Source organism: Capricornis sumatraensis, chromosome 15 (genome assembly GCF_032405125.1).
Source record: "Capricornis sumatraensis isolate serow.1 chromosome 15, serow.2, whole genome shotgun sequence".
NCBI lineage: Eukaryota > Metazoa > Chordata > Mammalia > Artiodactyla > Bovidae > Capricornis > Capricornis sumatraensis.
In genome coordinates, this window is record NC_091083.1 from 33,478,807 (window position 1) to 33,501,384 (window position 22,578).

General features: G+C 35.2%; 1 protein-coding gene across 1 annotated transcript in view; it reads right to left on the bottom strand.

Annotated features, from left to right (window-relative positions):
- MINDY3 (MINDY lysine 48 deubiquitinase 3) overlaps positions 1-22,578 on the bottom strand; it is an 82,463-nt gene that overhangs the window by 58,101 nt on the left and 1,784 nt on the right. The window contains exons 2-6 of the mRNA XM_068987261.1: positions 12,238-12,317; positions 8,300-8,360; positions 6,475-6,648; positions 3,203-3,254; positions 2,221-2,335 (exon numbers count right to left, since the gene is read on the bottom strand). Coding sequence (XP_068843362.1) covers positions 2,221-2,335; positions 3,203-3,254; positions 6,475-6,648; positions 8,300-8,360; positions 12,238-12,317 — 482 coding nt within the window. The remainder of the gene's footprint in view (positions 1-2,220; positions 2,336-3,202; positions 3,255-6,474; positions 6,649-8,299; positions 8,361-12,237; positions 12,318-22,578) is intronic.

Sequence of the window (22,578 nt, forward strand, 5' to 3'; positions counted from 1 at the left end):
ATGTGAGTTAAAGGGGTGGTGGGGAGGGCCAGAGAGGGGGAGACAGAGAGACTGTTTAAGTTTCAAGAGAAGTGAGGAGAAAATTATTTTATCTGAAAGTTAATACTCATTTAACTTTAGGTGAAATTAAATTTGAACCCAATATACCTACTGAGGTACCTGATATATTTTCTTAGATCATTAAAACACTAAATATATACACACATGATAAAGATATAAATTTAAATACACAACAGGTATTTCTTGTACATAAGAAAATGGAAGGTTCTCTTCTGATTGTGCATTCTTACATATTGGTCATTCAAATGTGCACTGACAAAATGTAAACTAGGAGGGCAGGAGTTTCTTATTTTCTTGAAAGCCAATTTTCTGGTATTTTTAATCGCCCCAAAGATCACCCAAATCCCTAAAGGTCTACTTACTGGATAAGTACAAGAAGGCCTAGGCATTTTATCTCCATCAATTCCAAAATGACAAAGATAAACTGCCATTCTTTGTGCTATTCACCTAACTTTAACCATTGATTGATTATAGGCCATTTCTAAAAATTAAAGAGATGATAATCAACAATCAAAATAGTAATATTGTGGAAATACTATAGACTGATACAAACAAGTTTAAGATCCCACACTGGCCTTCCTTGTGGACAACTATACAAAATGGACTATCATAAAGTCACAATGAATAACATAATCAAGCGCCAAAAATCACTAGGGAGAGAGGGGATCTTATTTCAAAGACCAGGTCAACGAAGAACTAAACATGACAGTTTTCTTGGCTGTGAATGACTAGACAGAGAGGAGGTATCAAAAGTTTTGAGCGTAAGAACTGGAAGAGTACTGAACAGTCACGATGAACTCATTAAGAAACCAGGCATCCTCGGGACCTCCATCACTGCCAGTCCCCATTGCTAACTGACTACTAACTACTTTTCATTCTTTCTCTTAAATATGCTCCTAAATGATTTAAAATTTCTAAGTTTAAAACACGCTTCTAAAAAATATGCTCCTTTTCTTTCCATTTCCATGATCACTGCTCTGGCTTTAGGGTCACCTATTTCAGTAATTACTTTTCCAGTTTCCCTGACTCTAGTCTTACTATCCACATACCAACTCCCTCCAGCACAACTCTGATACCAATTTAAAGAACCTTTTAGCAACACAAAGATCTCGTTACTCCATTGCTCACAATTTTTGATTTGTTCCAATTTTGGCCACATAAAATGAGATTTTAAGTATTTCTGCACAAGAATTCTTACATATATGCCATTCTCATCTTCCACGGTTGCTTTTCTGGTATATTATGCTACACTAAGATAATGTCTTTATACCTGTTGTTCCCACAGCTTGGAATTTCTTCCCATAGTTATTCTGTCCAGAAAACTTCTCCCCATCCATCAAATGATGCCTACAAGGTCTGCCCTTGATTCCACCATATGAACTAAGGCCTTCTATTGTCCCACTATGCTTTGTGCATGAAACAAACACCAAAAACACTGCCAAAATGAAGTAACTATTAAGGTGTCTACTTTTTTGTTTACAACATTGGAGAGGAATGATTAAACAAAAATTGTATCCCACATTGTAAGTTTAGTCCCTAATAAACAGTCAGTGCTCAATAAACATTTATCAAGTGAGTGAAGTCTGATTCCAGATATGGCAAACCCAGCAGGATAACTCAGACCAAACAGGTCGCTGGAGATGTGAGGCTGGCACTTGCAGAAAAGGGCAGGACCAGAAGTATACAGGTCAGAATGAACCATATAAAGGTAAGCTGAGAGGATACAAAGGTAACTAACAGGAAAAGACGGAAATGAAGCTATAAGCAGAAAAGTAATTATGAGGCATTACAGAAAGAGAACCAGTATAGTGATTTATCAGGTAAGCTAAGAAGAGACTGGTGTTAGATACAGCTGTTCCAGAAGGGGCTAAGTGGTCAAGTGCTTCCACTATGATCCAAGAAAATAAAATACCAAAGACCTCACTGCACTTCATAATTAGAATATTACTGATAAATCTCTGCAGTCTAGAAGATCATGGGTAAAGCTTGAAACATGGTTAAGTAACAGGTGAATGAAGAAAGAGAGACTGATACTTCATTACTGGCACAAGAGATTTCAATTCTGAGATTTAGAAACAACATCAGAAGTAAAATTTCTCTCTGCAGTAGGAAAAATACTAAACTCGAATAAAAATCAGAAAAACATCTTCTTTAACCAACCTTTGTCAGTAACACAGAATACAGAAAAAGCAATACTCCAAATTTGTTTCCCCACATTGAATACTGGTCCAAGACAGCATCTCTTAATTCTGCTAAACTTCTGAATGATCTTTTTCTGGGGGGAAAAAAGAATTAAGTATTAATATGATATGAGATTGACCACATTCATAAATGGGAACATTTTTTAATTGTCTTCTATATTAAAATGCATACATACAAAGAGGAGATTTTTGTGTCTCAAATTTTCAAATATAAATTTAGCCATTAACAGCCGAAGCTATTGCTGACAATTGTCATTATACATAATAGGTACCATTAAAATAGAAAGCCTACTTGGTAGGGAACCTCTTCATCTCTTAGGTGAACTGTCTGACATCAATCACTTGTTTAATGATCATACAGTTATTTAAAGAATTAGGTGGTCCTCTTCTAGGATATGGTTAAGAACAAAGAAAATTGACTTTTTAAAGCTTGAAAATTATTTAACAAATATCTGAACACCAAGGATAAGGTGTACCGTTGTGGCTTCTTTTAAAATAACATTGCATTTCAAATCAAATGCCACTCGCAATTCTACCAACATAGCTATCCTTACCTTTTATTTCACAACAAAAAATTTAAATACTCTAATGAAAATATGGCACTTTTAATGAAAATTATAGAAAGCATATTTTGACAATAAGCAATAACACAAATATTTATCATACTAGAAATCTTTATTTTCACTTGCAGAAACATTATTAAGCTAAAATGATTTTTCATTATAATGATGATTTAATGTTACAAAAGGGTGTATTTCCAAAGTTAATTTGGGAATCAGAATATTAAGAACATATTGACAAAGTATTCTTTTTTTAAAAAAATCTGAAAACAAATTAATCCTCAAGCATACAAATCTAAGTACCTTTCCACAGTATGAACAGACTTAAAATGGCAAATGTGTCCACAAGGTAAGTATTTTAAATGTTCCAATGTTACTTACTGAATTAATGCATGAAATCGCTCAAAGCCAAGCTCTTCGACAGCCAAGGCAGCTATACATAAAAGACACTTTTCAGCACTACACATGGCAAATAAATGACACAAGATACACACAGCAGGCTGTAAATACTTTTAAGCAATCAAAAGTTTCCCTCTTTCCTTACTCCTTAGAATTCTCAGTTTATTTTCCACTTTACTGCAACATAAATTTATATTTCAACATCTTAGGTATCAAGAATAGAACTAAAATGGATTTAATACTGAAATGTAGAAAGGTGATTAAATAATAAACATTTTCTTTAAATTCAGTTGTGCTAGAATAGTTAATAACATGTGAGAAAGCATTGACAATCATAGTGCTTCACACATAACTGCAATGTCTCCTGCACTTCTCAATCATCTTTCATTTCTTAGAGCCAAGTCAAATCGTCACTGTTAATCTTCCTCTAATATAAAATCTTTAGACTTGATGTTTCATTATTAAACAAATGCATATAAAAAGGCAGAGAACTTTGAAAGTACACAGGTTCAATGACAGCTTTAAGTCTGTTTCCTCATTTACTTGTATAACTGTTGACAAGTTTTCAGTATCTTATTTAGATTATATTTACTAATAAAATTATAAAATTTTAAGAAATAAAAGGAAATCAAAGAAAGCATTTAAATGAAAAGTAATGCTTACTTAGCACAGTTCTAAGTTCCAGGCCCTTTTTTAAACGCTCTATGGGCCTTAACCTCATTTAATCCACAAACAACCCTATTACCCCATTTTATAGTAGAGGAACCCAAGGCCCAAAGAAGAATCCTTCCAAGAGCAAAAAGCTATAAACAGCAGAACTGAGATCTGAACCTGGATAGTCTCAGCTCCACAAAGAAATCCTGTCTTTAAAGAAATCCTACACAGATCAAAATGCTCACTCTCATTAATCACAAGGAACAATTTCATATATACCTTATTAAATAAATAAATGTTAGTACTTTCAAATACTAATCCTCACTAGAGAACTGAAGAAACTATGTATTCAAAAGTGAAATTTTGATTTACAATTTTAAAAAGTCACATTATTTTAGCCTTTCAAAGTCCAGATTTAATTTTCAAACGTTTTGAATTACTTTTTAACATCTGTAAAGTCCAAATTGATTCATTTAAATAATCTTTTGATATGTGTGTGGGAAACAAACTGAAATTGAACCTGAGTATTCACTACTGCAAACAAGTGTGCATTACCAAAAGCCAAAACTACACACCACAAAAGCCAATGAAATTAATGTTTGTACACAATGTAATATTGACAAGGGGAAAAACACTTCACATTTAAAATTTCAAGAGAAAATAAAACTTCTACATAATCTTTTCCAAACTGTACTAACTTCTATGTGGTACCTGATTATCTAAATAATTTTACTGAGTGTACAATATGAAAGTTGACATAAAGATAGTAATTTAGAGTAAAGAGGCAAGCAAAATAAAAAGCTTAGCAGGCAGGATGGTAGAAAAATATAAAACACAAGAAAAAGAACGTAGCTGGGAATAAAGGAAAAAAACAGGTAAAACAGATTGTTATATGGAATAAATTTTAATATAAGCTCATTTCATTGTCAACATCTAATGTGAATTTTCAAATTTTAAATTACTAAAACTTCTCAAATTTATATAACATTAAAAATCAATTTATAATAGTTTCATTTCATGTCTGTTTTAAAAATGAGACAATGTAAATTGGAAAATTACTAAAAAATGTTTTTTGGAGGGGGAGTCAATATAATATGCCCAAATAGGTTACTGAAGTGCCAAAGTTAACATCATGAGGCCATTTAACCCATCAACACAGAAATGTACAGCACATCCAGTGAGCACACAGTTTACTAAGATACTAATGAAAAATGTTAGCAAAAAACTATTTTCTTATAATATTAATACATGGAGTAGTTTTAACCACATATTCTTTAAAACAACTTCTAACCTCTTCAACTATTCCTATTAAGATTTTAATATCCTAAACAAAACTATTAAACATGCTTTTATGCAATCCAGTAAAATCTGGAAAATATTTTAAGACCAGCCTTAATGACATTTTTTGATTATCAACCTTGTGAGTATTTTCCACTTGTTTTCTTTAACTCTAAAAATATATTAAATTCTTTTTGAAATGCTATGTTTGAAAGGCCTAAAAGGAAATGTCATTCAACTGCTTAAAATTGAAAAATTATTCCTTGCAAATGTACTATTAGTAGAATTTGCCATTGTAACTGCAAAGGTGAGAGAGAGAAGATGCTGACATCCTAGAGACATGTTGGCTCAAAGAGATAACTTGCCTCGTAGAAAATCCTATAGGGAGAGCAAGATGTGTACCATAGCAACTGAAATTTACTTTTTAGAAATTGGGTGTCTACAGTTTCCACAAAGACGATAGTTAATGGATTGCACTATAAGCAGAACAAGTCACTTATTTAATAAAGGCACTTAGAACTATCAATTACCAAAAGCAACCTATGAACAAGTTAATTTCTAAAAAGAAAACCAGAAAAGCAACTCTATCTGTAGTACAATCTTACTAGTTCATTCTGGCAGTTTGTAGGTCAACTAGGTAAGAATATTTAAAAACTAAAGACCATAGAATATATAATTCTTCTGAGTGAGAAGAGCTGTTATTTTTAAGAGAAATCTTCAAGGTATGAAAAACTTAACGCAAAATTAAAACTCATAATAAAAAAACTATCTCAAAATAATTCATCTATAGTAACCATGTCCAAAAAGTTCAGGAGGAAAAAAAACAACACAGGGAAGGAAAATGTCCCCATCTTTGCTTTAGGAAACAGCTGAAGATAATTAAGACATTTCCTAATGTAAAAAACAGTTGTAATAATAATAATTTCCCTGTTTTTTCCAATACCAAGGAAAACACTGAAGTATTTGAAGCAAAGAAAACAGAAATATGTTCTTTCAGCTTTCTAAATGACAGTTCCAAAGCTGAAAAGAGACTGTCATCAAGTAGAAGTTAACTAGAACTTTTACTAAGTTTACTTTAAGAGATGCAGTTCCTATGTTTTTTCCCCAAAAATCAAAGAAAAAATAAACAAATGTAATATTCTGCAGCAATTAAAATCATCATGTGAGAAATGAAAACTAACAAAGCTCAAGGATTAAGTAAGCTTAGGCTAAAAAACAGATCTTATACAATGTTTAAATCTTGTTCTCTCTTTAAAATTTTCAATAGTTCTATTCAAACACACAGACAAGAAATTACTTCATGAAATAAAAGTGTGTCTTACAAGAATGTTCCACTTGGCAACTAGACTGTGCAGGGCTCCCAGAAAGACTAGCGGTTTCCTCAGTTGTTTTTCCTCTTAACCAAGAAACCAAGCAGTAGGATCCGGAGTTGTCACAACCAGCACTTTCTAAAATATCACACAAGGTATGACAAAGGAGTTCCTTCCGCTCTTCCTCTAAAAATAACCGAAGCATAAGTTACAATGGTTTTCTCTGCGGGGGACAAAAAAATCCTGTCAAATAACAATGTTAAGAATGTGTTAATTTAGTGACCAAAATCAAGCATTTTTTAGAGGGGCAGAAATCCATAAGCCACTGATCTTCAATTACAGTTTAGAAAAACAATGTGCTTCAGGGTTAAAATGTCACTGCTATTGAATATTTCCATTCAGGAGAAAAAGAATCCTGGAAAATGTAGAATTAAACATCAGAGGAAGGAATATGCTATGTGGAGTAAGCTGATACTGATCATTCCTTTCTTAGGCTGCAAACGGAACCTTTCAGCCTTCTTATAGAACCAGGTCTTGTAAGGGCCTGTGGAGACCTCTGTTTTTCCCCATTTCTGAATTAGTCTCATGTCTTTGATCTCCCAGTCCCACGGGGGAAGGATAATGAGATAATATACCATCAGCACATACAACACAATCCATTACATTAGCAGAGGCCGTTGCGGTTATGCCGCATAGTACACAAACCACTGATACTGTACTGTGGTGATCTCAGCCTCAGACATTTATAAAAAATAGCACAAATGCTCAACTCTGTCCTGAATCTTAGCCACCCTCCCCTTTTCGAGTAGTGTTCGTCTCCAGAAGTAGTACCACTTTCTGAAGCTTTCAAACAAAGGGGATAAGATGGCTATCTAACACATGTAAAATTTTATGCTAGAGGGAGGTTTCTCTCCCTAGATAGACTAAGAGTTCTTTAAAGACTGGAACTGTCCTATTCACTTTCTAGCCACCACAGCATTTACGACACTTACAACAATGCTACAAAAATTTCTTATCAATATGAATGTTTCTACGCAAGAAATTTTAGAAATTTAATAAAATGTTCATGCTAGTAACAGTCTCTTTTGAATAGTTTCTTTCTTCTCTACTGAAACTTATTTTGCATTTCAGTTATTAATTAAAAATACATGACAGTGACACTTTATCTCTTAAATTCAAAACCACTAGCAGAATGTAGCTGCATGGTTTGGAATGGAAGCTGCTCTGCCCTTATATACAAAACTGCAATTATAACCTTCTTTCAGTAGTCATTGTGAGTTCACATAAAATAGTGTAAGTGAAGAAAATATCTTTGTAAACTGTCAAGGATGCAAATGTTTGTTATTATCAGGTAGCACATACAGTTCTCTGATTTAACCATATTGCAGAAGCCACGAAAGCTTCATTTGTGATTTAACTCAGAATTACCTGTAGTAGTATTGGTATTGTGTAAAGTATTATACTAAAAGATTCAGTAATACAAAGATAATCTTGAGTTTTTGCTCAAAGCTAAATCAGACAATCAAACATAAATGATTCTTCCTTATGGTATGCTATCATTTAACAGTGCACCAAAAGATTTTTCCCTAAGTAGTAAAAACCTGTCTTACCCCTCTCAGTTAGGAAAACCACATTACAAAATACCCATTTTAAAGACCCAGAGTCACTGTTCATGAAACTTCCGGGAATATTTAAAAAGTCAACCTCACAAAAAAGTAACTGATAGTTTACTTTTTAAAAACAGATAATATCAACTGAATTACTGCCAATGAATGCTGCAGGAATCACTTATAAAATAAAAGATGGAGTAGAAGTTGATAAAAGACAGCTATCATACCTGGGCAATCCCTCCAAGAAGACTTCTCAGATGAAAACAGGAGCTTCTTCAAAAGAAATGCCTTTATACAATTAAAGCAATAATTATTAGAATTTATTATAAACATACCTTATATCATTCTTTTATTCTAAAATGGAAAAAAAACCCACCTAATTTGTACCTCCTTTCTGATCTTTTGAATAGTGCTATAGAATTTCAAATCATTTTCCTCACATTCACCAGTAACTGAACATACTTACTTACTTAGAATATATTACTATAAACTACAGTTCTTCTTTTATAGTACATATTTTTTGGCAAATAGAAGAACTGACTCAAAATAATAACTGCGTAACTGAAAAAGAAATTTACTGCTTCATTCACAGAGTGAAAGCTCTATCGACCAGGAAAAAAAAAAAATCTACGTTTCTCTCTGATTCCTTTGAGGAAAGAAAGCTAAATACAAAAGTGGTTCTGTACTAGTTCTCATTTGTGACACAGGAATACCACTGTGTGGATCACTGATAAGGAGTTCCTAACTTTCTGATTTAACTCAAAAAGCTTTAAGATCCCAAGGAAAAAACAAACCCATTTTTAACCTTTTCTTAAGTGTGCCAACTATGTTACATTAGTGTTTCCATAGATAGCAGTTCTGAGTATAATACTGTTTCCTTCTCAAAGTGTAGTTAACCTGACTTGTTTTTTTAAGAGGCAGATCCTGATGCTCCACCTACTTTATCTCCAGGGGGCAGATTCAAGAAAAAGTAGTTACTATGGTGATTCTCACTCATCAGTGTCTGAAAACAGTAGTATACAGATAAGAAAACTACTTTTAGTTGCTGCTGCTGCTAAGTCGCTTCAGTCGTGTCCGATTCTGTGCGACCCATAGACGGCAGCCCACCAGGCTCCCCTGTCCCTGGGATTTTCTAGGCAAGAATACTGGAGTGGGTTGCCATTTCATTCTTACTCATCAGTGTCTGAAAACAGTAGTATACAGATAACAGAACTACTTCTAGTTAGACAGACCTAAACTTGAATTCTGGTTCCATTATTTTACTAATCAAAAATAATAGCACAAACTTTAAAAGGTTGTAATGAGGATTACATGAGATGATCTAGTAATACACTTAGCATAATACCTGGCACCTAATAAACTATCAATTCTAAACATCTAAACAAAAAAATAAGTAATATTCTCACAGTAATAAAATCTACAAATACTACAACCAAGTGCTTCTGACTTTTCCCCAAATAACAAAAACCATAAAATTGAGTGACATAACTATATTGCAAAACTGGAAAAGTGAGGTGGGACAACCATTATTTCACCACTAATAGAACCACCATTCATATTCTGATATACTTCCTTCCAGTCTTTCTTTCATACCTGTTTCAAATTTTAAGTGAGAAGCCTAATAGGTATGTGATTGTTTTCCACTTTTCTGTTTTCCCACGTAATTCATAACTATAAGTCAATCTCTAACTGTCTACCAAGCTATTAAAGTTTACTTCAACATTATTCCATGTTTACATGATGTTACTGTGCATCAGGTTATTTGCAATTTTTAAAAACTACTATAAATAAAAAACATATTTGGAATTGCTGTAAAAAAGCTAATTCTTGAATACAATCTTTCAATTTTAAGGATTATTTCTTCAGGGAAGATTCATAGAAGTAAAATTATTCTCAAAGAATCTGCATTATTTTATTATGGTTTCAATTATAATGTAAAATTCCTTCCCAAGGTCATAGTACAAATTTATACTACATAGAGTTATCTGTAGCTACAGAGTGTGCCAGCATCACCCTACCCTTATATGTACTGGCAAGTATTTTATATATAAAGATTAGGAAAAGTAAGCCTTCGGGCAATTATTTTATATCTAAAGATAGGGAAGAGTAAGCAAAAGAATCTATTTAAAAGTTTTATTTGTACTTTGGTGGATTCCTAGTGAGCTTGGGCATCTTGATTTTTTGGCTGTGCAGCATCATTCCACCTGCCATGATTGCATATACTTGCCCATTTCACCTCTGAGGTTGAAGTGTTTTTCTAACCAATGTGTAAGAGTTCTTTGTCTAAGAAAGATATTCACTTATTGCTAACATTACCTGCAGATATTTTCCTGAGCCTGGAACTCATCTATTCTCTTAGAAGGTTGGTAACCCATTATTTTCAACTTCCCGTGGTTAAGTGTTATATCAAGAATAAACTTGGTACATGGTATGAGACGACCCAGATTCAGTTTTCCCCCCCAAATTATCAACCTGTCATATCAGTAGCATTTACTAAACTACATTGTATTTCATCATTGATTTGCATTCCTTATTATGGTATGCGATTAGAACTGTTGTATGTAACATGGTCTACTACTGTATTTTCTACTTGGTTCCGTAATGTTTATTCTTCTAGCAAAAGTGCCATGTTCTAGAGTTCGGTTTTAAAAAGTTCAACATCCAACTCGCACACTTCCCTTCATTACTCTCAGTAATTTAGTTTTGATTTTTACATTGAAATATTAATACAAACAAAATTCTAAAATCAAAAACATTTATGTGACTATGAAGCTAAGTTACTACCTCAAAGATATATCTTGATTTTGAATATTACAATTATTTCCTGTTACATAACAACTCAACTTGCAAAAATAACTACCATTTTGGAAATATAGTGAATTTTATACAACATGAAATTCCTGCTATTTATCTTGCATTTAAGTATATTCATAGACTGGCAATAGACTCTAAGGTACTATCATGGTCCAAGAGGGTCAGTGGTAATAAAATCTATCTTGTATATAAACAAGACACAGAATCCTCAAATTCTGATAAGATTCCTACTAGCAAACCAAAACCTACCTCAGTTGTTCAACAGCTCTAATAACTAATTTATAGTTAAATTTATTTATACTCCAAAATCCCTAGGCAAAGCTCATTCAAATTTTTCTTAATTAAAAAAAATCTACTAATGAAAAAAGTGTATCAATTTTACTTTTTAAAGAGGAAACAATGACCTACAAAGAATATATTTTAGAATCAACCATAAAGGAAAACATTTCTTTTCTTCTTCAAAAAATGCACTTTAAATTTAACAATATAAGTGTATGGAGTTTGAGAGACAAATTTATTTTGCAACTAACAGTCAGGAAAGCATTTTTTACGCTCAATGAATAATAAATACCACATTAAAAATGTATTCTCAAAATGTGCTGATTAAAACAAGCAATAAATTCAAGTTTCTTTTTAACAGTTCTGAAGTTATACTGCTGTTTAGACATCATAAATATCACAGCAAACTGAAAATTCAATTCTCCGTTTTAATAATTTAATAGTTCATGGCAAAACAGCCTTTGAATTTCAAACAATGCAACACATAAAAATTCAAAATCAAATACACACACTGAAACCCTATCTCATGTGCAAAGAAAAAAAAAATCTTTTTTTTTTTAAATTTTGGGAATTGTTTGAAATCGGCTGTTACTGATTTTATTTTAAAGACCCAAAAGATACACCCTATAACAGTATATATTGTCAACTTACTTTAAAATCTGATTGAGTTTTAGGCCATGAAAATATTAACCCGTCTTCAACTTTTTTGAAGAGTCATTTTAAGAGACAGAACAAATACAAATGATACCATGATTATGGTATAACTACCTTTGGCATAAATTATTATTACTCAATAGGATCACTGTGTAAGATGTCATGGTCATTATTTTCAAGAAAACATAATAGAAAACTTGGGAGTTAAAGTCAGCCAAATGGCTACTGCTGTGTAAGCTACTCATATTCTGAATTCATTTTTATTTCAGACATTTAAAGCAATTTACATGAACAATAGTTAAGAGGTAACTGATTATGCTTCATGATTACACAGAGTACAGGTATTAGAAAACACAAAGTCAAGGAGGGAACGTTTGAACACGTCCCTCTAAGGAGTTGGTAAAGTAGTCTATGTTACCTGAACAGGTGCAATAACAGCACAGGGGCCACCTTCAAACTGTTCTAATGCAGATCCCTCTGATTCACTAAACACAAACCCTAAAAATGAAAGCAAGCAGCAAAGATTAAACATGTCGTTCAAGTAGTAGCTGAAAGAATTTTTAATGTACTTTGCTTTGAGAGAGAATCACTTATCACAACAGCAAATTATCTTTAAGTCAGTCCATTGCTATAGTTCTTAGCTTTTTGGAGGATAAAAGAACCCTTTGAAAAAAGATATGGAACCTAGGCTCCCTGCCAAGCGCACATGTGTGCGCGCGCACACACACCCACACAAACACAATTTTGCACTCAGGGCCCCCTATTAAGTGGACTAAAGAGATACAGTGTAGACCTCAGTAAAAGGACACTAAATCTGATTTTTTAAAGTAATTTAATATACTGGAAGAAAGACTAGACAGTTTACTGAATTTAAACAGAAATTTTAGGACTCTTTAAATTAAAAAGCATTATACACACTGACGGCTTCCCTGATGGCTCAGACGGTACAGAATCTGCCCACAAAGTGGGAGACCCCGGTTTGATCTCTGAGTTGGAAAGATCCCCTGGAGGAGGACATGGCAACCCACTCCAGGATTCTTGCCTGGAGAATCCCATGGACAGAGGAGCCTGGAAGGCTACAGTCCAAGGGGTTGCAAAGAGTTGGACATGACTGAGTGGCTAAGCCCAGCACATACACACCAAACGTGCTCATACTGGCTCCATCTCAATTTAAGTATTACCAAGTCGCACTGATTGAAAGCAGCCAGGACAAGCTCCCACAGAGATCACGGCACACTGTGGAGATATTGCAGCCAAAGTCAGGAGAGGTGAGTTACAATCTGTACAACCTTCAGGAAATCATTTCACCTCCCTAGGCCTCGGGGTACTTAGCTTTAAAACAATCATTTCCAATTCCAACATACCTAATGGTTATAATTCAGTCATTTATCCAACGAACATTTCATGACCCTCAGACACGACACCAAACATCCAGGATATACAAATGACATGCATGACAAAGTCCCTCGTCTGGAGAAGCCAACAGTCCAGATGAAGACAGACATACGAATAAATCACTAAAATAAAGGGATAAACGAATGTTTTAACAGAAGTATGAAGAGGGTGTTGAGGAAACTGAAAGGAATGACTTTGCCTAAATCAAGTCATAACAGGTGACTTGAAAGCTGACCTTGAATGGAACTTTAACAGAGGCAAGGGTGGGAGAATGACTTTCAGGTAAAGAAAACATCTTCAGCAAAGGAAAAAGGTGTGGTAAGAACAGGACAAGTTCATGGATCAGAGGGAAATGTCATGCAGTTGAAGAGCTGTAAGGGGGCAGGATGGTGAGAAAGAAGAGATGACAGGACATTCATACTGGGAAGGGCCACATCACGACAAGTACTAATTAAAGTAGTAACACAACCATACTGGAATTTCGTTTCTTTCTTTAAAGGACGAGAATGGGGAGGAGACCATTTCAACAGACCTATAGAGACAGTGCCAGACTAATAAAAACAACACTAATGTTGAGAGAAAACACTATATACAAACAGTATTTCTAAGGTAAAAATTAAGATTTGATGAATATATGCAAGTGCAGCACAGGCTGGGTACGTAAGAAATGAGATCTAACTCTGTTTCTACCTTGAGACACTCGGTAGCAAGTGAGTTAACAAATAGTATGGAGGTCGCCATTCCAGTCCACCTCTTCTCTCTTTACCTTTCAATCTCTTTCAAATAGGATTTAAACATGTACCTCCTATTTAAAAACAAAAATTCTCCTTAAGAGTCTACCAGAAGGTCCTTGTTTACCCAAAGGAGTTGAAAATTTAGCACCCCCCCCAACAAAAACCTACACACACTGTTTACTGCGCCTTTCATAATTGCCACAACTTGGAAGCAGCCAAGATATCCTTCAGTAGGGGAATGGATAAATAGCACATACAGAAAATGAAATATTATTCAGTGTTTATAAAAAATAATGGCTTGCAAGCTGTGAAAAAACAAGGGGGAAAACAGTTATATGCCATATGATTCCAACTATATGACATTCTGGAAAAGGCAAAACTATGCAGACAGTAAAAAAGATCAGAGGCTGCCAAGGGGAGGGGAGAGGGGGATGGGGCAAACAGATAGAGCACAGAGGATTTTTACAGCAGTGAAAATACTCTATGATACTATAATGATGGATACATTCCATTATATTTTTGTCACCACCCATAGGATGTATAGAACCAAGAATAAAAACTGTGGACTTTGGGTGATAATGATGAGTCAATGTAGGTTCAAAATTGTAACAAACACTCTGGTGGGAGATATTGACATTGGAGGAGGTTGTGCACATCATGGGAGCACGAGGTATGTGGGGAAATCTCTGTTATCTTGCTTGCAATTTTGCTGTGAACCTAAATAACATTGTTCTAAAAGGAAAAGTCTTATTAAAAAATCATTTGACCATTAAAAAGAATAATTTCCATCCAAGACTCCAAACACCACTCGCTCAAAGCATACCTATTGTCTGTATGTACTGTCTCAATTTCCTCAATTAACTCAACCCACAATAATTTGGTTTTCAACCTGTGATTGCATCAAACTCTCTCTCACCAAATTCACCAATGACCCCTCAGAGAACCATCTTAAACGCTCATCAGTGACCTGTGAAAGCCTTCTGGCCCTTGGCTTTAGCGGTCCCTCTTGTTCCAGATTTTCCTTTTTTGTTTCTATTCTGTATCAATGTTGATCAGCGACTAAATGCTAATGTTCTTCAGGTCTTGGCTTTAGAGTCTTTGTTCTTTTCGTTCTACATGTTCTCCCTGTGTAACTCATCTACTCCCAAGGTTTCCATTAAGGGTTATAATCAGGTAATCTCCAAATAGAGCAATGAATGGAACTCCAGTCGCTGACAGAATCTAAATTCTTTAACACGGTCTTGTATGGTCTAGTTTCTGCCTGTGTCTCCTATCTCATCCTTTGACACTTTCCTTCTTTAGCCTCCAGGTGCACAGACTTTCTTTCAGACAATCAAATATCCATTCTCTTTCTGGTTTCTCATGTTTTGAACATGTTCCCTCCACTTGAAACACCTTCTCCAAAAAACTCCCACTTAACTTTAAGGCTTCACCTTATAAAACCTCTTGGTTCAAGGGCCCAAAACACATCTGTATCTGCCCATCTCCATTCCATTTCTGGTTCACCTTTAGGTCCTAACCACCATCATCTTTCATCTAGAACACTGTTAGGAATTTCCAATCAGGATCCCCCTGCCCCATTTCACCCACATCCCAACTCCCAACTCACCCCTTACCTATTCACCATAAATTTACCAGAGAAACAGTCTAGAAACGGAAACCAGTTTTTCTCACAGACTGCTTAAAACATTCAAATGGTTTCTTACTGCAATTAAAATAAAATTCAAACTCCTTTTTCATTGCCTAAAAAAGACCCTATATGATCTATCAATCCCAACTTCCCTCAGTTCACTCTTACCTTCATCATATACAGTGGTCTTAGTCCTCAGAACATCTTAAGATCTTTACCTGGGGCCTTGGTGTCGGCTGTTCTCTCTGCATGAAATGGTCTTTACCCTTCTCATAGCTGAATCCTTCTCATCCTAAAAGACTCAGTGGAGGTATTAACTCATCAGAGAGATGTTCCCTGACAAATCTAGCTAAGTAGATCCTTCCTACCATTCCCCAGCCCAACCAGGACTTATCATCATCTGTAATTATGTTATTGTTCATTTGTTTATTGTGTCTTGCCTTGCAAGTATCCTGCCTCTCTTATTGACCAGTTTTCCTAGTGTGTTGTTATTAATACAGTTAATACTCAATGAATACTTGCTGAAGTTTTGGGAAGAAAGATAATGGGGGTGAGCCCATGGACTGTAGTTCTCCAGGCTCCTCTGTCTAAGGGGTTCTTCAGGCAAGAATATTGGAGTGGGTTGCCATTTCCTTCTCCAGGGGATCTTCCCGACCCAGGGATCAAACCCATGTCTCCTGTGTCTCTTGCATTGGCAGGTGGATTCTTTTCCACTGAGCCATCTGGGAAGCCTGATAATGGAGATTTTTGTTTCTCAATTCAGTCTCTAAAATGTGGTGGGGGCGGATATGGGTCTGAAGCTCACGGCAGGGATGAAGATTAAAGATAGCAACTTGAATCACTCTAAACATGGCAGTTAAAGTGAATGAGAACACAGAACAAAGATAATGAAGGCAGTTAACATAAAAAAAAAAGAAAGAAAGAAACAAGCCGATGCTGAGTCAGCAAAGACGACTGACAAAGACTTGAAAGGTAAGAGAAAAAACACAGTGAGGCCCCAAAAAGGAAAAGCAGGCAGTCACCTGTTTCAAATGCTGAGTGGAATAAAAACATACATGAAAACCCTGGATTAAGCATGTCATCACTGGGAATACTAAAAAAAGCAAACTTAGAATACTAGGAAGAGCAGTCAAATTTTAGAGGGTTGAGGTGTGATTCAGAACACAAGCAGGAGGAGAGACTGCAAACTATGTTAAACAAGTGAAGGGACAAAGGATGACAGCTTGAAGGGTAGCTGGATAAAGAATTATTATTTTATAGAACAAAGGGCATGAGTTTCCAAGAAGGAAAAGAGTGATCAAATGGAAAAAGAGAAAGTTTAAGGACGCTGAGTTCTGAGAAAGCTGAGATGGTACAGAGTGGCGGTGGACTGGATAAAGAGGTTCTCAAAGTGTGGTCTACCGAACCCTGGAAATTTTAGTGACCTTTTAGGGAACCTGCTAGAGGTGAAAATCATTTTTACTATAATACAGAGATATCTGCCCTTTTCTCGGTTTGATATTCACAGTGATGGTACAAAACAAAAAGTGGGTTACGTTACTGGTGCCTTAGCACACATCAAGGCAATGCCATTAAGCTATACCAGCAGTCACTGTACTAGGAAACACCCTGATATGCTCTCAAACAAACAGAAAAAGCCAATTTAACTTAAGAAAGCTCTTGCTAATGCTAATCTTATTAAATCTTGACTCTGAATACAAAGTACTTAAAAAAAAATTGTATGACATAATGGCAACTACCTATGAAGCACCCCTGCCACGTACCCTGTACAGGTAGGTGGCTCAAAGAAAAGCAGATGTGCCATTTTTTGAACTGTGAGCTGAACTAACAGCTTGTCTGTGAATGTTATTTTTACTTTGAAGAGCTAGTAACAAACTATGATTACTTAGACTTTTTCTCAGAAGTAAATGTAGTGAGCCTGATACTTCAAGGAAAAAAAAACTGACAGTACTTTTGCCAGCAATAAAATTTCAAGCTTTTAAGTGATTAACTAAAATTCTGGAAAACTCAGGGCCACCACTGTGAGCTTGAAGCTTCCCAACACTCAAAGAGATTTTTCTGACAGGATCAGTGAGATAATAATAAATATGACTTTCAGTTCAGTTCAGTTGAGTTCAGTCGCTCAGTCGTGTCCGACTCTTTTCGACCCCATGAATGCAGCACGCCAGGCCTCCCTGTCCATCACCAACTCCCGGACTTCACTCAAATTCACGTCCATCGAGTCGGTGATGCCATCCAGCCATCTCATCCTTGGTCATCCCCTTCTCCTCCTGCCCCCAATCCCTCCCAGCATCAGAGTCTTTTCCAATGAGTCAACTCCTCGCATGAGGTGGCCAAAGTACTGGAGATTCAGCTTTAGTATCATTCCTTCCAAAGAAATCCCAGGGTTGATCTCCTTCAGAATGGACTGGCTGGATCTCCTTGCAGTCCAAGGGACTCTCTAGAGTCTTCTAGATATTGTTTAATAATATGTGTTAACATTTGGAAGATTTGCATAAAGCAGCAGACCAATAATTTCCAAACAACAAATGGTTACAAATTAATTCACAGGTAGAAGATCCACTCAAAGTACAAGACAAACCAATGGATTTCAATTTAATACAGTACAAAATGTTCAACAATGTGGCTTCAGATTTCATATCTCAACTAACCTCTAAGAAACTACCATTTGCTGAGTTTCAGTGTAGTACCAAAGAAGAATATCCACAATTATTTGAAAATGCTATTATGATACTCCTATATTACCAATTGCTTAAATGTATGAAGATGGATTTTCTGCATACACTTCAACCAAAACAACAGACTGAATGTAACAGGCTGGAGGAGCAAGTGAGAGAATCCAGCTATCTTCTAATGAGCTAGACACTGAAGAGATTTTTTAATGTAAAATAATGCCACAGGTCTCAATTTTTTTTCATAGTGAAGTCTTTAATAATTTTTAAGAGTGTAATGGGGCCCTGAGTTTATAAACTTGAGAAAACGAAAACTTTAGCAGGTTTTCAACTTAGAAATATGGGCAAAGAGGAAGTGATGTTACTGACTGAGAGCAACAGAATGAGGGGCATAGAAAACAGAATATTAATTCCAAAAAAACATAAGAGTCGACAGGATAAAGAACTAAAAGAAATACTGAGGGCTCAGCTAAGGTTTAATTAGTACATCTGTACTGATGCTCACCACAATTTGCTCCAGCAACACGCAACACTTTGGGAGAAACAGAATAAAGGACAGGCTAAATGTAGGCTAAAAAACAGGCATGATGGGGCAACCTTAATAAGGACAAATGAGAACTAAGGGTGCTGGTGATCACATCAAGACAAGCAAAACTGAGATCCAACCTGGAAACAAGAGGTGAAGCCAAGGGACCTCTACTCTTCATCCACCTCTTTTCCTAGTGGCAAGAAAGGGTCACTGGTGTTGGGGCCAAGTGCAGAGGTGAAACTAAGCTCTTCCAAACTTTCAGGGTATGTGATAAATAAGTATCAGTAATGGATTCTTGCCTTTCTTAAAATCACTGATAATGTAATTCAATTTTCAAGGTCCATGGGTGGGACTTTTAGACTGAAATACATTATGATGAGTTGCTTTCATACTTTAGAGATAAAAACCCCAGGGAGAGAATTCTAGGCAGATATGCTTTATACCAAATTCTGTTTAATTGTAGCATATATGCTTGAGGGTGTTATCTGATAATGAACAAAGGCTCTTACGGCTTAAAATGTAGTAAAAGTCAAATAAATGGAAATGAACTTTTCTGTCCTAAAACAGGACTATGCTATGTAGGCATCTCCTTTTATAATAAGGTTTCACTTGAGTTGGAATTTTTTAGGATACAGTTATTTTTCTTGTCAAGTGTTCTCATACTTGTATTATTTCCTAGTTTTAAGAGGAACTGACATCACAAAATGACTGCTTTACTACTTAGATCTGAAATTAGCCATCTAACTTAGCATCTGATCCTAAGCATATGATTTTGTATCACACTGGACAGCACTAGACTAGACACAGAAGTCTTTCTCAATTTTATAGCTCATAACTAATTTAAACCTAAGCCATGAACCTCTTTGCAATTTCCTAGTCTTTTATTTTCATATGACTTACTTATTCAAACCAGTTTGACAACTACTGCCTATGTAGTTCTAGTCTTCCATGTAAACCAAAGTCTTCATTTGTCATTATAAGTTAGATAATATTAAGTGGAATCTGAACTGAGCCTTAGTCTCCTCATCTATAAACAGGAGAATAACTACATTTATCTCTTGCTGTCTCTTGGGGTTCTTGCAAAGATTAAGCAAGATTTTCAAAAACTGAAAAGCATAATACAAATGTAAGGTATTATCATAAATATTTTGAACTTAAGATCTTTGAAATTATATGATCCATAATACTGACTTACCTTCACATCACACTTTTGGATTTTAACCCGAATTGATCCCTCAATTTTTCAAAAGTTATTTAGAATCTTTTTTTTTTAATCATACAGTAAATACTGTCCTACACAGAAAGTACAAAACTAATTTCAAACAACCACAGCTCCAAACACTCCACCTCCACCCTAAAACACACTGAACTGCAATAAACAGCAAAACTGGGTTTCTCTTCTGGCTAATCTTTAGGTGAAACAATGAAGTACTTTAAAGCTGGAAGGAACTGGGTAGAAAAAAGGAAAAGATGGGTTCTCAGAGTTCATAATGTACATCAAGGTTGACTTGTTTTTTAAATGGAGATTTGAAACACAGCCACACCCATCTTATCAAGGGCTGCTTCTGCTGCAATGCCAGACAATAAAGTCACTGGCCCTTTAAAGAAAATATTTGCCAAACACTGGCTAGACAATCAATACTGAAAAGAAAACAAAGTCTCAACCAGCCAAAATGTTTTCCTTGGTAATAAGATTAATATTTACTTTTGTTAGATCATGGTGACTCTTATTCTGGTTCTGCTGGGTTGAGGTCAACCTGACCACTTCCAACCATCTCCTCTACCACTCTCCCGGTCTAAGTCACAGTCTTTTATACCCTGGATTACTGCAATTCTCTCTCATTTGGTCTTGTTGTCTCACTCTAGGACTACAGTTCATCCTCAAATTTAGTAGTCAGGTCAGTCCTTTAGAAATTGTCATGTCATGTCTCTCCTTTGTTCCAAAACTCCCAATGACCTGTCATCTCATTTAGAATAAAAACCAAAGTCCTTACAATGGCCTATAAAATCTTAGTGATCTGGGCCACATTGTTTCTTATATCATCTTTATTGGTGCCCTCTTCCTTCATTCTGTCTCCAGCCAAACTAACCTCCTTCCCGTTCCTTAACCAGAAGTACTCTGCATAAAGTCTTTATGATGGCTATCCTCGCTGCCTGGAATATTCCTCAGATACCTGCATGACTAATGCAATTACTTCAAGGGTCTGTTCAAACCTCATCTTAAAATGAGGCCTTTCCAGGCAACTTCACCCTATAATTCCTATTTCTTTACCTTCTAGTATATATACTATGCCATATTTGTTATTTGTCTTCCCTTGTGCCATATCAAGTAAGCCTGGAACATTTCAGTTTGAGAGAAAGGAAGAATAAATGATATTTATAAATAATGAAGTAGAAAAAAACATTTTTTTTCCTTTAAAAAGCATTAGTGACAACTGAGCAGGAGGGAAGTAGGCAGGAGTAGGGAGTAAATGTCCAAGTTAAGCAACAAAACAACTTCAAATCTTTAAATTATGTGACTTATTGACTTTAAAATAAAAACTGCAAAAAAAAAAAAAAAAACACCTCACACCAAAACACTACTTTTCTCTCTTTTTAAAAAAAGTATTTGCAAAAGAGAATTATCTTAAACTGCCAAATGAATTTTAAAAGAACACACACACACACAAAAAAACCCTACGTGCTACTCCTGCACTTACTGCTTTAACATATTATCTAAAGAGGCCAAATCAATTAAAGGGGGGAGAGGGAAACTCCTAACGCTGTTTAACATATCACAGGAATTTAACAGGACCAATCAGTATAGTTTCATAAATGGAATATTCCTGGACATAGTTCTATAAATATTTACGCCAAAGACCTTACATCTATAACTTGCTTCCAAAAGATAATGAGGTTACAGTTGTCAATTCAAAGCACAGCTACAGATGATGAAATAAAGCCAAAGCTCATGTCACATTACGAACGCAGTAAGTGCAGCAAAGCAGTGTCTTGTGTCATTCCCAAATCATTGCCACAGCAACCTTCAGCAATTTCTGTCTCTTCTGAGAAAGAATAAATGAATACAAAGTCAACAGAGCAAAACCAGTAACAACACCCCTCTGATTCAGAAGTGATAACTTAAAAATACATATTCGGTTGCCTTAAAACCATGATCAATTTAAAACCTTGAAGAATCAGCTGCACTCTGTAAAGAGCAAAAAGTAACCTTTTATTTTCAAATGATATTGAACACGTTTTGTTAAGGAACTTCTGACTACAAGATGGTAGAGCATTCTAATGTGTCATTTCAAAGTGATCTAATTAACAATAATTTCTTGCAACTGAGTGATCTTTGGCTTGATCTATCCTACAATTAAGCACTTTCTAAATTAAGCTATCATTTTCTGAGTGTTTATGTCAGATATTGTGTTAAGTACTTGCCTTTAATCCTCACAACAAACCTGTAAGATAGGCACTAGTATTATCTGTTCTCCACAGAGAAGGAAACCGAGGTTTAAGTTAAAAAACTTGAACCCAGAACCAAAGAATGCCTATTTCAAAGACTGCTCCTGCTCCTAACCATTATTAGAACAGCCTCTCTGAATTCTCCTTGTATCTGCAACACAGTACTAAAATAAATGAGGCCAAATATCACCCTATTCTGTGCTATATTACTGCTTAATTAACAAAAAGTAAAACCTTTCTCAATCATACAATCTTGTGTACTTTAGGGCTATTCATTACTAGAATAAATAAGACAAATAGGAAAATAAGTTTTAAAACAGAACTTGCAAATGTGAATGCCCATAATTTCTGA